Genomic DNA, 16,007 nt, shown 5'->3' with positions numbered 1-16,007 from the left:
ATCCTGTAACAAATATGAGCATCTACCCAGGCATATAGTCTCACTCTCTAATTAGGTATTTACATGCCCTCACCCCAGGCCTCTCCTCACACCCGTCATCATGGAGTCTCTGCAGTAAAATGTGTGCCCTCATCTCCCAGAAAGTGCACTAGAAAAGGCTTCCATAGTTTGAAGAATCCTCTGGTAGAATACGTACCAGTGAAGGCGCAGTGCGTGCAGGAAGGCAGAGAGGCCCTCCATGACAAGCAGAATAGCTACAGTCAGAACTGCAAAGATGGCAAAGATGATGAAGACCCCAATAAGTCCTCCCCAGCCACTGTTCTTAAGTCCGATGTTCATCACCATGGTCCAGAGGACCTCTGATAACTCTGCAAAGCAAGCAGGGGGGAAGAGCAAGAACAGTTCAACCATCACAGTGGTAAAATCCATTCGCCCATCTCATTTGGTGGATGGAACCAATCCATTTGTTCTGTGCTCCATCATTCTCAATGCCTTTTCTAAAGGGAAGCTGTATGTAGAAGTAATGGGAAGTGGGTATATAGTGCAGCTGAGGTGTAATGTCCTGGTCCTCTGTAGAGCCCCATTTACTCCAGTGGAGCACTGCCAGTTTACACTAGCTGAGGATCTGTCTCTATGTCCCTTTGCGGAGTTGTGTGTGTGGCTGCACCTGCCAGAGATCTTTAGAGAAATCCGGGCTGCTTCCTCCTGAGATCTCCCATTTGTTTTTACCAGAGTTATAATAGTTTGTGCCATTGTAGTAGTTCTGGTCCCCCAGTCAGTGGAATGCCAGGAGTGTCCTTGACGGTTTTGCATTTCATCCTTACTGTCAAAATCAGTTCTCTTTCTTAGTACTGAGTGTCTACCTGATCTCCAGCTAATGTTAAGATCTGTGATCCCTGTGGCAATAGGTACCTATGTAAAAGGTGGGTTCTCTTGGGGTTCAGCATTATTTCTCTGACCATTCTATCTTATGATTTTGGGATGCCAGTTACAAAAGTCCCTTGCAACGCTGGCTACAAAAGTCTCTTGCTAACGCCAGTTCTCACTTTCAGGTGACATTGTAAATAAGAAGCAGGCAGCAGTATCTCCCGTAAATGTAAACAAACTTGTTTGTCTGAGCGATTGGCTGAACGAGAAGCAGGACTAAATGGACTTGTAGGCTCTAAAGTTTTACACTGTTTTGGTTTTGAGTGCAGTTATGTAGCCAAAAAAAAAAATCTACATTTGTAAGTTGCATTTTCACAATAAAGAGATTGCACAACATTTTTATGTTTATCATTTTTACAGTGAAAATATTTGTAATAAAAAATAATAATATAAAGTGTGTTTGTGTTCTGTGTTGTAACTGAAATCAATATTTTTGAAAATGTAGAAAAACGCCCCAAAATATTTAATAACTTTCAATTGCTATGCCATGTTTAATAGTGTGATTAATCTTTTTAATCACAATTAATTTTTTTGAGTTAATCGTGAGTTAACTGCCATTAATCAACAGTCCTAGTTTTCACATGTCTCTCTTGACTGTAGTATCTAAGCACCTAATAATCTTCATTGTATTTCTCCCCACAACACCTGTGTGCTATTATACCCATTTTACAGATGGGAAACTGAGGCTAAGTGACTTGCCCAAGGTCACACAGGAAGTCTGTGGCAAAGCAAGGAATTGACTCGAGCTGTCCTACAGTCCATGCTGGCATCCTAACCATTGGATCATCCTTCTTCTGTCTCCTTGGACAGCACAGCCAGATCCTTAAACTATATTTTGATGTAAGAGTTCAGATGAATGGGGTATCATCTTAGGTGCCAATAGTTGTGATGAACACCTCTGCTAAACCTCCCAAGAAAAACAGGTTTTCAGATGTTCATAAAAGGGCTACCTGTATATTGAAGTGCATGTCACCCTTTTACTCAAGCTTCTTATACTTTTTATCACTTTATCTCTAGTATAAAGGCTAGTGTGACTTGGCTTCTAATTAGGTCCTATTAGACTCACTTATGTGCCAACAACGATGTTATAAGGGAAGTGCAACTCACTCCTCTCAATCCAGGGATCTCTGCACTCAGAGGTTTCCTTCTGTAGCTGCCTATTTCTAGATTATAAGCTCTTTGGGGGCAGGGACTGTCTGTCTGGTGCTGTGTTGGACAGCATTTAGCACAGTAGGGTCCCCAGTCCATGACTAGGACTCCTGGGTGCCACAAAAATATAAATAATAAATATATAATAATACTTAAGAGTTGGTCAAAAAAACCCAGAAATTCTGTCCTGCAGGGAATTCTGATATTTTAACACTTGTTTCATCCTGAATCAGGATGAAAAGTTGACCTATCAAATTTTTTCATGAAATGGAGAGTGCTAAAAATTTTTTATTAGAAAATTTCAGATCAAAATGAAATGTTTAGCTATTCCCACATCAAAATGTTTCATTTTTATTTGCTGCACGGAATCAAAGTATTTCTTTTCACATCAGTTTGACATTAATCTGTGTCTGCCTGAGCTGCCTCATGGGGAGTTGTAATTCTGGTGCCTCATGCGCTCATTCTCCTTTATGGGCTGGGTTCCCCGGATGTGCTACATCTTCCTATGATGGACCATGAGGGTTCAGTCAGAAAGGAAACCTCAGTGCATCATGGGAAAAGTAGTTCAGCCAGAGAGCCAAGGCCACAGTGGGGACATGAGGCACCACAATTAGAAGACACCAGAGGGACTCAGACTTTAAGGCCAGAAAGGACCATCATGATCATCTAGTCTGAACTCCTGCACATTGCAGGCCACGGAACCACATCCACCCATTCCAGTAGTAGCCCATAATGTCTGGCTGAGTGACTGAAGTCCTCAAATCATGGTTTAAAGACTTTAAGTTATAGAGAATCCACCATTTACACTAGTTTAAACCTACAGGTGCCCCATGCCCTGTACTGTGGCAGCTTAGGTGAACACAGATTGAACTGCCACAAAACATTTTGATTTTGTTCGACAAACCAAAATATGTTTATTTGGGTTGACAGGTTTGGTTTTCCTGATGGAAAATTGAAAATTTTTGACAAAAATCAATTTTTTTGTGGGCAAATGTTGATTTTTGTGGAAACCAAAATTTTCCACCAAAAACTTTTTGACAAAAATTTCCCAACCAGCTCTAATAAAATCCTTTTTGTAGCAGCCCTTCACGGTCACTACCTGAATAACGACGAACATCGAGCGATAACTTACGTGCATGAGCCAAGCTGAGCGCCCAGAGCCGGAGGTAGGATGCTGTGTTGGAGATGCAGCCCAGGCAGTATTCAATAGTGTGGATAGCTTGGTGGACAAACGTATCACCAAAATTGAACTGAAATGATGTAAAAATGAAGCTGCTTCACTTATGCTCCTTTAGTGCTGCTTGTTAACAGAGCAGTGCTGCCTATTAACTTGCTGCACATTGGTCTCCTCTCTCCCCTTCACTACAATGGGAGCAACACATGGGTACTTCACAGGTCAAAAGGACAGGTTTGAAAATTGTTCCTCCCCCTTTATTTTCTCAGACCACCATTCCCAAAAGAAAGGCAACTTGAGGCAACTGCTAAAGAACTCCCCCATATTTTGCCAACCCTAAAATTTAACCCCTACAGGGAGTGACAGTGAGATTACCACCGTCCTCCTTGGGCTCCCCTAAGGACTGAGGCTTTAATTTATGGGTGGAACTGCACAGGAAACCTGCTGGCAGATGCTTCTGGGGACATATACTGAATCAGTGAATCTCCTAACTGAATCAGTTCCCTCCTCAGCCAGCCAATCCCACTTCCCGAACTCCAGCTGATTATGAACCCCATCCCCCTGAAGTATCTGGGACTGCTGTGAACTCCACTCCAGGCAAAGAGTCTGCTGCCAGAGGCACACATCCTGGGTTCCCCCAGTTCAAATGAATCAGGCCTAATGACCCACACACGCATTTTACAGGCTGCAAGGGTGCAACCCTGAAATAAATGTGAAGCACAAAGGGGCTGATCTACCACTACTGAAATCAATGAGAGTCTTTCTATTGTCTTAAGTGGGTGTAGGATCAGTCTATTCAGGTGAGAATAACGCCTAACTTCTTAGTTGCTCTCACCTTTCTCTCCAGATTTCAGGTTCTTTTAATGCAGAACACTCCTGCGCTTTTTCCGCCAGGACAACTGCTTTTTCTTTGGGCAAGTCTACACTTAAAACATCGCAGCAATGCAGCTGCTCCACTGTAGCACTTTAACGCAGATGCTCTAAAGAGAGCTCTCCATCGGTGTGCTTATTCCAACTCCCCAAGAGCGGTAGCTTTGTCGGCGTGAGAAGCATTCCTGCTGACATAGCGCTGTCTACACAGGGGTTAGGTCGGTATAACTACGTCACTGAGGGGTGTGGATTTTTTTCACCCCTGTGCGACATAGTTATACCGATATAAGTTTGTAGTGTAAACCAGACCTTTGTGATGGGCAAAACCTCAGAAGGCAGAGGGAGATGTTAAACCTTGTGCTTCAGGGCTTAAGCCAACTCTAATAATTAGAGAGCAGGATGAGACTTATATGGGGAACAGATTGTTCCACATCTGCCTTCTGCAAGGTCTTTATGCCTTGCTCTGAAGCAGCTGTACCAGCCAATATCAGAAACAGGGTATGGGCAGGGCTGGCTCCAGGTTTTCTGCCACCCCAGTGGCAAAAAAAAAAAAAGTCGCAGCAGCGTGATTGCGCCGCTCCACCCTTCGGCGGCAATTCGGTGGCAGGTCCTTTGCTCCAAGAGAGAGTGAGGGACCCGCTGCCCAATTGCTGCTGCAGACCCAGACGTGCAGCCTCAATAACGGCCGGAATGCCACCCCTTGGTATTGGCCGCCCCAAGCATCTGCTTCTTTAGCTGGTGTCTGGAGCCAGCCCTGGGTATGGGACTGGATGGGCCTCAAGTCTGATCTAGTCTGGAAGTTCCTATAGTTAGATTTACACCCAAAACCTCTGATGCTTAGCCTCAAAATCTGAACTTCATGGATTCACTGAACTGGGTGGGAAGATACAAAAGAACAGGTTCTCCCACAGGAAGCATGTTATATGATATATATGATATGATATTTTTCCAGCTATAAACTGAATGAGGCATGAAATTGAACAATATTAGATGGGGAGCGGAAGGGGGTGGGGAGTTATACCTGTCTGAATCTCAACAAAGTTAGGTTCAGGTCTGGTCAGAGCATTGGGTTAAGGTTCAGCGGGATCTTCTCTTAGAAGGAAATGGTTCAAGAGCTTTCCCTGAAACAATCAAAAACGCTGCAGGCAAATTCCAAGACCTCAGTCTGGCCTTACAGAAGATCATCCACATTCCAGTCTGACCTACTTGCAGGTAGGGGGATAGCTCAGTGGTTTGAGCATTGGCCTGCTAAACCCAGGGTTTTGAGTTCAATCCTGGAGGGGGCCACTTAGGGATCTAGGGCAAAAATCAGTACTTGGTCCTGTTAGTGAAGGCCAGGGGGTGGACTTGATGACCTTTCAAGGTCCCTTCCAGTTCCAGGAGATAGGCATATCTCCAATTATTAATTCAATTAATTAGGATTCAGGAAGGTGGCTCCTCCTCCTTTTCCCACGTTCTGATTTCCCTACCTCTTCATCATGGTCATCATGTCCTCCATGGCCACCACTATGGTCTTCCTGACCAGCTTTCTTGGCGTGATTGGAGTCAATGATCTCCACTTCAATGTCACCAGCAGGGTTTTCTGAAATGGCTGGTGTCTGGAGCTTTCGAAAAGGAAAAGAGAGTAGCGAGGTTTGTTTTATTCTAATTGTCTTAATGGTCCTACAGGTCAATAGATGCACTATATAACTATATCTATACATATGCGGTACATAACTCCCCTATATAGTTATAGCACAGACTATATGTGACGTAATAGTGATTTCAGCAACAATCAGACATTTATTAGACTAGAGAAAGAGTGTATTTCTGCCTCCCTCACTAGGAATAAATACATACTTTAATTTCTAGAGCATCTTCCAGCCAAAGATTGCAACATAATTTACATGCACTAGCTTCAGCCTTGCAACTCCTCTGTGAGGCAGGGGGATACCATCTGCATTGGGCAGATGAGGACACTGCGACACTGAAAGCCTGATTTGCTCCTTGCAATCACACCGATGCAAATCAAGAATAGTTGTAGCCAATGGAGTCATGCGGTTATAAGCAAGAGGAAAGAATCAGGCCCACGGAGACTGAGTGATTTGCTCAAGGTCACACAGAAAGCCTGAGAGTGAGATCTGGGAATAGAATCGAGATCTTCTGACCTATATCCAGTGACAAAATCTCAAGACTATCCACTCTTTCTCTCACATACTCTCCTTTGCACTCCTGTTAACACTGCAGACCCACACACAGCTATTGGAGAGCGAGTCTGTTCCATCTCAGGCATCATCAACGGTCTTGGTAACTGAACTGGAACTGCAGGTCAGAAATCTGACCTCAGAATGCTGTAGGGTTGCACAGATGTAACTAAGGGCAGAATTTTTCCTGCAGAGTCTTCCTTATTAGAGATGAAGTATGTACGAGCCAGAAAGAACACAGTTGGATTTTCTGAAACCAGCATGAGTTTGCAGCGCATCATTAAAGTGCATAGCATTATAATACACACAGGATGACCTGATCCATGCCTCTAAAAACCACAAAAGAGCATGTGAAGAATTCTATAGCAAACTTAATATATGGCACAATAAAAGTCTCATTCTAGTACGGATGCAGCAACTTTTTAGGACGTAGCCTGGCATTCTTTAATGCTTCCAACAGGTTTTGCAGGAAAGGTCTCATAATAATGTGCTTTGTTCTGTTGCACCAGTAATCTCTGTTATACCTGCTTATCTCAGAGTTGTCTTGAATGTCATACAAAGAGCGCCTTTTGTTGGAGCTGTATGAATCTGGCAAAATCTAAGATTGGATCAGGCAGCTGACATATGAAAATCATTGGTTGGAATGGGGAGAAAGAGGAGGAAAGATATCAAATGTTATTGGTGTAAAGCAAAAGCTGGAGTCAACAATGTAAAACCTGCCTGAAAGTCCACGAAGAGTTACAAAGTAAGAAGTTACAGGACAAACGATAGGTTCTGAGTTACTGAATTTGAAAAGATCACTTAGCATAACCAGCTGATCTCTTTTTAAATGAAAACATCTGGGCCATATAAAAGATACTTTAGTCACTACATCTAACTACTAAGAAAAGTAACTCATTAGAAACAAACGCGATAAAGAACAGAATTCACAAGCAGCTTTGACTGTTATGTGCAACAGAGTAGGACCAGAGGCTTTATGAGATAAGCTCTATCGTTTAAGGAGGAAAGTGTTATTTAAAAGTGGTCAATCACTTTTAAATCAGGCATTTCCCCAGGCACTGTATACATTCCCCGAGAGCACCATTTCTGCCCTGCTCCCAGTTGATATGGAGCAAGCAATCAGTCATAACAGTGATTGGGAACTGAGCACAGCAGGGAACTGAGGCAATCACCAGACCACTGGCTTCATAATTACTTGTTTCTAACTTCTTCTGACCTAGGATATAGTTTCTATAAAATGCTCATGTTGGCCTAACTCTGCTCCAATCAAAGTCACCGGTAAATAACTCCCGTTAACTTCAAGGGGAGCAGAGTTGGGTCCTATGTTGAGTGCTTTGGAAAATCCCACCTCTAATCTTCAGCTCTGCCCCCATCCTACCGCAACTTCAGAATGCAGCCACAGGCTTGTGCACTTACCATACGCCGAGCTTTCCGGTGATTGGCTCGGAGGACGAAAGGTTTAAATAGAAGCATCCAGGGAACAGCTATCAGGGCAAATATGACCAGAAAGCTCTGGACTTCTTCCTACAAGAGACCAAAGGTGGATCTGTTAAAGGGACATCACAAAACCTTTTTTTTTTTTAAATGAAGTTTTTCAAGTACAATTATGGTCAGAAAAGTTATTAAATAAAAACGGCTCCTTCTCACTCAACCAATCTGCTGTGTGCCTCCAGAGTGTCGTCTGCTTGCTTAGTCACAGAAATAAGCACATACTCTCCTTTGCACTCCTGTTAACACTGCAGACCCACACACAGCTATTGGAGAGCGAGTCTGTTCCATCTCAGGCATCATCAACGGTCTTGGTAACTGAACTGGAACTGCAGGACAGAAATCTGACCTCAGAATGCTGTAGGGTTGCACAGATGTAACTAAGGGCAGAATTTTTCCTGCAGAGCCTTCCTTATTAGAGATGAAGTATGTACGAGCCAGAAAGAACACAGTTGGATTTTCTGAAACCAGCATGAGTTTGCAGGGCTGGCAGTTAGAAAATACAACTTTTCCTGTATTATCTGACCAAATGGACAGAGCTGGTAGGAAAACAGTTTTATCTTGGTGTAAGATTTTGACTTTTCATTAAAAGTAGAGAACCTCCAAACCAAACAAACAATTTTTGATCAAAAATTGCCTGAAACAAATACATTTCAGTTTTCAGCCAAAAATGTCGAGTTTTCAGCTTTTCCAGTGGAAAAAAATCAGAAATTCTAGAGGAAAGTAGACATTTTTGGAAAAATGTCTGCTTTGTCAAAACCTGGTTTTATGTCAAAAATTGTTTCATCAAAAAATTTTATGAGCAGCCCTAAAAACAGAGTCACCACGAGACAACAGAGCACCACTGCGCTTCGCTTCCACAGTCACTTTCCCAGCCTTGAGTGTGTCATCACTAGGGTAAGCAATTAGGCCATTTCTTTACTACTGGAGCAACCTGAATTCCAGGAAAACAACCCTCCTCAGCCAGCCTGGCACCTGACAGTTGAGTCCCTGGGCACCTCCCCAATAACAACATTGATTTCGCTGCCTGGAAACAGGATTTGCCTCTCATGGAACAAAATGTAGGCAGGGTTAGACATTAAGAGGAGATATTGCTTTCACCAGAACCAAATTCAACTCTACACAACCCACCACACACGGAGATGTGACAGAGGGCACAATTTGACCCACAGAAATTTTCTCAATCAACTTGAACTGTTTGAAGGATAGGACCAGTCTGGGGGTCTAATCTGCCTGTCTAATTTTCAAACTAACATAGCTTGAGGCTCAGTTAATGAAGCTGGGCTGACATGGCTCTCTAAACTCAGAGTAAGTAGCTAGGTGTAAAAATACTCAAGTCCATACCTGGTGCGGATATAAGGGGCCATTTGTAGGATCATTGTAATTAAACAGAAACATGTTGATGAAGTGGATGAGAATGCTCGGTGCTTTCTGGGATACATGGACGTCAAAGTGGCACCATTTGAAAATAACCATGAAGACCAGGTAACCAAACAGGCAGAGGATAAAGATCATTTCTGGAATGAACTGCAGGACGATGTTTATGGTTTTCTTGAAGTAGCTGGAAAAACAGAATCCCACCAAACGGATTGGTATGGCACACACAGGACAAGATCACTGGGTTAGGACTGTGGAGCACATAATTTGGTCTCCGAAAAATGAAACTGGCATCATACAGCTACGGATGGACAAGGGGGAAATGTGTGACTTGGGCATCATTAGGGATTATTTAGATATAAATATTATTTTACACATATTCTATTCAGGTCCTACACTTTGCCCATTACTCTGGTATCTGAGCATCTCTACAGATTATTACATTAAAAAAGTACATTAAAAGAATGCTAAAGTAGCAAATAATAGGAAATGCCAATATTAAGGTTACCCGTGCAGCCCTAATTCACCCCCCTTGTGTGTATGCATGATATAGTCTTTAGTTACATGTTCACACACTATTTTTCTGTAGGATCTCTGCCTTGTTCAGTGCACAGGATGGGTGGTGGTCACTGAATGAGCGTTACCCAATGTTTTGTTTTCTCCTCCCCGTGTGACCCCAGGCCTTATTTATTGCATACCATCCACACCCTGCACTGAATGCAGAAATATTAATTTCCTTATGGGCTTTTCTATGATGCACTCATCATATTACATTAGTTCCTAACAAGCATTGGTGAATTTATCTTCACAGCACCCCTCGGAGGCGAGAAGTCTGTAGCCCCATTGTAAGATGGGGAACTGAGGCATACAGATTAAAGTCACAAGTCCCCAGTAATTTTGGGTACCCAATTTGAGGCATACAGGGCCTGACTTTTCACGGCACTCAGCTTTATATAACACTTTGTATTCAAAGCACAGCTCCTACTGACTGCAGTTACAGACATGAGCACTAAGCACTTCTGCAGATCAGACCCAGGGTCTCAAGCTGGGCGCACCAACATGAGGAATACACAGTTAGGGGTCACCTGGGAACAGTTTGGTGTAAGGGACTTGCCCAGCATCACACAGGAACTCTGTGGCAGAGGCAGGGATAGAATCCAGTTCTCCAGGGGAACATTCAACGGCCTTAACTATGGGACAAGCCTCCCTCTTCCTGCAGTTCCCTGCTTCGTTCACTATGAACCTTCCAACTTTTCAACAAGTGAGGGTCCTACAGGCATCCTCGTCCACTACACAACCTCCATTCATTCCCAGAACACCGTCTGGGTTTTGTGGATGTATTATGCATATAGGGCCTGATCCAAAGCCCACTGAAGTCAATGGAAAGACTTCCAATAACTATAATGGGTTCTGGATCAGGCCCAGAGAGAGAAATTTTAGCAAAAAAAGCCATAGATTCTACATTTAAAATTAACTGCACTTCTGTATCTCTGAAAATATTTTGTGAAATCAAGCACACACACGCACACACAGATCACTCAGCAGAAAAGCCACAACCCTAACAAAGAAGAGATCGTGAAAACTGGTGACCTGCTGCACTGGTATCAGAGGGGTAGCCCTGTTAGTCTGGATCTGTAAAAGCAGCAAAGAGTCCTGTGGCACCTTATAGACTAACAGACGTTTTGGAGCATGAGCGTTCGTGGGTGAATACCCACTTCTTCGGATGTATTCACCCACAAACGCTCATGCTCCAATACGTCTGTTAGTCTATAAGGTGCCACAGGACTCTTTGCTGCTTTTACTGTTGCACTTGGTTCAGCTGCAGCAATGAATTGGAGCGGTGACGTGCATCAGTGCACAGGGCCTGCCCATCTGCATTAGAGGCAAAATTCACTTCGCCTGCACTAAACCCAAGAATCAGTCTCTATGCGGGTGACGTGCAGGTGTGGGGCACCAGCATGGTCATCAGGGTTGCTGCAGCTGTGCATATCTCTCTATCAGTGTTATGCAATGTGAAACAAACACCTCTAGCTGGGCAGAGGGATAGAAGTAGGTCTGCCACTAAACCACATTTCCTTTAATCGGTAGCTATCTGAGGGAGGTAATAGCCGGTTGACAACAGGTGAAAGTTATGGTCAGCAGGTAGCGACCATATTTCCCAAAGCAAAAATGGGATGGCATGGCACTCGCCCAAGCTGTCCTCCCCCTCCCCATGGGGCTCGCCAGAGCCCCCCTCCCCCCTCCCCATGGGGTTCGCCAGAGCTGACCACAGCCCCGCTGCCCAGGGCTGACCCTCCCTTCCCCCAAGCTCCGTGCCCCATGCCACCCAGTGCTGGGGCTCACTCCCTGAGCTCCGCACTGCCTGGGGCTGGAGCTAACCTCCCCCCAACCAGAACTCCATACCCCATGCCACTCGCAGCTGGGGCTGAGCACCCAAACCCCATGCCTGCTGGGGCTATCCCTGTAAGCCCGGCTGCCCAGCACCTCGCATCACCGCCTGCCCCCAACATTCCTCTGTAAACTGGGCATTTGTTCACTTGCTCTTGCCACCTGGTCAGCTGGGAAGAGCAAACAGGACAAATGACTGTTTTTGTCAAAAAAGTTGGGACAGTCGGGACAGAGTTTAAAAAGGGGACTGTCCCAGCCAAAATGGGACCTATGGTCACCTTATGCATAGCCCTCCTGTGGCTACTACCCTAATTTATGAGCCTTAGACCTGTGATGGGACACAGTTCTACCTCCTCACCTAGCTAGGTTTTCATACTGTGTTTGTCATGATATCTGAGCACCAGCTAAGGTCCCATTGGCACTGCAGACTGTAACCATGTTGTACACGGGTCCTCTGACTCAGCTGTGAAGTGCAGATGTACCTTACTTCCCACCTGTTATCCTACAGGCTTCTGGGCCTTATTTTCTCACAAGCGCTGTCTACACTAAGTGGAGGATGTGATACAAACAATAGTCCAAGGCTTTCTCCTACTTACAGGGACATCGCAAGGTCCCAGCTGCACTAAAACATGTTGCAACTAGGCTGAGGGACAAGTGTGCGGTTACTGGGACCCCTGACTCAGCAATAGCTGTGGTATAAAAATGAACAGTACAGGAATGTTGGGCTGGGGAGAATTTTCTGCAAGGCTGAAGGCCAGGAATGCAAATCTCTTTCAGTGGAAGCTAAGGCCATGGAAAATACATAAAACATAAGTACATAAAATCACTTGCTGATAAGGATAAAATATTCTGGCCACTTGATCCTTATCAGGGTTTTCCTCTGTACCAGGCTAGGGTGCGGTGCCCAGGCTTCAGAAGGAGTTAAAGACATGAACCTATTCATGAGCAGCAGCAACAGGCCTAGAGTCCGTGCCGAGTAACCCACAGCAGCAACATATGCAACTCTTTAAAAGGCACATGTGAAACCGTTACACTTACATGTGGTTGAAAAGACTGAGTATGACCCCAAAGACCATCTGCGTAATCCCCATGACGACAGACATCTTCATTTTGTAGGAGTTTAAGAACGTCAGCTTGTTTGAAGCAATGTTCCAGATCTTCAGAAAAGCGAAGGGATAAACAGATAAAAACAGCAGGATTTTTGGGAATTCGTTTGATAATGACAGGTGAAAAATCATTAGACCATTAATTTCAAATGCCATCAAACTCCTTTTGCTAGTTCTACTTTGAACAATCCCAAATGCCTGAAATCTAACTCTGACTCATAATACATTGGACTTATATAAAGCTTTTCGCCCAAAGATTTCCAAGATAATAATTATCCTGTTTTTAAACAGATGAGGAAACTGAGGCAGAGTGCTGAAGTGACCTAAGATCATGCACATGGCAGGCCAGTGGAAAAGCCAGTGTTGTTATAACCCCGATCTCTCCAGTGTCATGCACTAGCTACTAGACTGTGCCATAGATGCTGGAACAAGGGGTGCTGCCACAGCCCCTGGCTTGAAGTAGTAATAACAACCCAAATACATAGTTTCCACCTTCAGCACCTCCATTATAAAAATGTTCCAGCACCACTGGACTGTGATGGCTCTCTTGACAGCAGAGGTGGATAACAACGAGAATCTCCTTTCTGCCTTCAGCCACTTTAAAAAAGGTCTCCATGTTCGCTGGAGGAAACAGTGATCTGTAGAACATGTGCTCATTTCAACTCAAGAAAGACTATTCTCATGCATGAAACTGAGAGACAGCTCTGGTCACCATTAAAGGAGCAGCTGAACCATTATGGTCATGGAAACCATTGAAACAGATCCGAAGGCAGGAAAGCCTGTAAGAGAATCAGAGGGTTCACTGGACTCCCTGAAGCCGAGGGAGAAATTAAGGATGAAAAGTACCTTGCATGTAATTCAAATAATTTATTTGCCTCATTTTTCACGGTGGAGGATGTTGAGTAGATACCTCCTCTGGAACTTTTCTCTTCAGGCAACACATGTGAGATACAGTATAAAAAGGAGCGGGGAGGGGAGTGGGGGAGAAGGGAGGTTTGCTGGGAAAGTAACATACTAGTTATTTACTTATTTAGCTAGTAACAGAGTAGCTGCTACACACGCTTTAGACTAGGAGATACTATCATTTTGAAGGAGACCCCAGTATAGTCAGATCTCATAATCTAAGATGAGTATTTCTCTTCAAGGTATAAAGGCATCATACCATCCTACTAACCCTGCACAAAAGTATTCTCAACAAAAGAAACAAGCCAGGCCTTTATAATGAGTGAACTGGTTAAATCTCATAGAAATGTTCATATTAAAAAAGTAGACACAAAAGATGGGTGAGGTAATATCTTTTATTGGACCAACTTCTGTTGCTGAGGTGAGAGAAACTTTCAAGCTCACCAACAGAAGTTGGTCCGGTAAAATGTATTACCTCACCCACCTTGTATTTCTCACTTCTTGGGACTGACACGACTACAACAACCCTGCACACACACTAAGAAATGTGTGGCACTGTCCCTTTCTTCACTGTAGGATTATTGTTAGAACTTTCAGCTAAACCTGTACAGTATTGGAGAGAAAAGCTGCCATCTAGTGGCCTGATGGGCTTATCACAGTTATTCTTGTCTGCTTTCGTGTTGCTGTATGCTGCACATCTACATTCCAGTTAAATGACGTAGCTGGGATAATTGCTTTGTTTCAATAAAATCCAATTAACAAAAAATAATTATGCAGCAAAGCCCAGGTCCTGCCCTAATGCTAGCTGACCCAGCCACTGGTGGGTTACCAGAAGGCAGGGGAATCCTCAGATGGCATATATAAAGCCACTGTAATATCTTCTATGCCCAGCCAGTGGAATATGCCCATGGTCTACTTATGCCCTCCTTCCCCCACATCCTTGGATGCCAGTATAGCCCATTGGGAGAATGAGCAGCCAGAGTAAATAAAAGCATATGACTGTTCTAACTTACACCAGCAAGTGGACACAAATGGTCCCTGGAGTGGGGGAGGGAACATGCAGGTGGCTTAAACCCACTTTAATGCCACTTCTTGAACTGCAGTGAATGCTTCTCAGCTACACTTCCAGGTCTGGGCTTAGGACATTCATATGTTACTGTGCAGCTATAAACTAACTGAGGGTTTCTTTGCCTTGTTTTTTGAAAATGAAATCACATCTAGCTCTTTTACCAACAGGGACAGGCTGGATGAGACTGAAAGGGAAGTTGGGAGATTGGTGCTAGTGACCACTTGGTGCTAACTGCATTTCATACACAGCATGAAGGAAACCGGTTCACACAAAATTGTAATGATGGGGTATTAGATTTCAATATCTCAAATTTGGAGACATTAATAATCCTTACATTTTAGTGCTTTAAATGTTCAAATCACTGTACACACATCAAGGAGTTAATCCTCAAAGCAAAATGATGAGCTAGATAGGTACACATTATCATCATCCTTATGCAGATGGGTAAATTAAATCCACTGACTCACAGGAAGAGCAAGGACTAGACTCAGAATTTCCCAAGTCCCAAATCTATGCACATACCTGCAGACCACAGGGCCTCCATCTATTGGTCATGGCATGAAGGGAAGAAATATCATACTAAAATCTTGAATGCTGAAGATGAGCATCATAAAAGACTCCATAACTAAGGTATAACAGACTTGCAAAGAGCAGGAAGTGGCCAATGTGGCTTCGGGAGTGATTGCTTGCATATTTGAAGGCTATACACAAGCTGCTGATGAACTAGATCTGTAGAAGCAGGAAGGGAATAGATTTGATTACCGGATCAATCCCAAACGGATATGGATTTCCTGAGTAGACTCCAGGAACTGCTGGATCCAACTGCAATACTTGATTTTCTTCAAGAACATGAAGACTACAAAAGGAAAGAGAAGAGGCAGTTTCTTACTGCCTCAGCCTGAGGCGTTTCTCTATCAAGAGTGCTAAGTACTACAAAATTAAACATTTCATTTACCCAAGGGGTGTGTGTGTGTGTGTGTGTGTGTGTGTGCGTGTGTGTGTGTGTGTGTGCGCGTGCGCGCGCGCACGCACATACATGTATATGCTGGATATAAAAGGCCTGACACTCCTATTCCAGCTACAATGAGTCTGGGAGGAAACACATCCAGGTAACATCTGAACGATTTGGGAACATACCAGCACTTTGATTGCTCACATGGTCATTGAAATGGAAAAGAAACGTCACAAATCCACTTATACCTGATGTGTTGGATACTAGGGGCAAGATCCTCATGCTCATTCCAGCCCCTTCACACCAGGTAAAAGGGCTGGAGGGAGCAGTTAAAGGAGCTTTACAGAACAGGAGTGGGGGTCCCCCAGAACAGGAACTGAGAAAAACTGCCATAAAGCTGCCTTCAGGATCCCAATTGCTA

The 16,007-nt window shown here is 44.0% G+C and overlaps 1 protein-coding gene across 1 annotated transcript in view; it reads right to left on the bottom strand.

The window, feature by feature from the left end:
* Positions 1-16,007, bottom strand: part of ATP6V0A4 (ATPase H+ transporting V0 subunit a4) — a 51,209-nt gene that overhangs the window by 5,957 nt on the left and 29,245 nt on the right. The window contains exons 14-20 of the mRNA XM_050945601.1: positions 15,397-15,490; positions 12,595-12,713; positions 9,136-9,352; positions 7,720-7,827; positions 5,590-5,724; positions 3,209-3,326; positions 197-368 (exon numbers count right to left, since the gene is read on the bottom strand). Of these exons, the coding sequence (XP_050801558.1) occupies positions 197-368; positions 3,209-3,326; positions 5,590-5,724; positions 7,720-7,827; positions 9,136-9,352; positions 12,595-12,713; positions 15,397-15,490 (963 nt within the window). The remainder of the gene's footprint in view (positions 1-196; positions 369-3,208; positions 3,327-5,589; positions 5,725-7,719; positions 7,828-9,135; positions 9,353-12,594; positions 12,714-15,396; positions 15,491-16,007) is intronic.

Source organism: Gopherus flavomarginatus, chromosome 1 (assembly GCF_025201925.1).
Source record: "Gopherus flavomarginatus isolate rGopFla2 chromosome 1, rGopFla2.mat.asm, whole genome shotgun sequence".
In the NCBI taxonomy this organism is placed as follows: Eukaryota; Metazoa; Chordata; order Testudines; family Testudinidae; genus Gopherus; species Gopherus flavomarginatus.
This window is presented reverse-complemented; position numbering and strand designations above follow the sequence as displayed.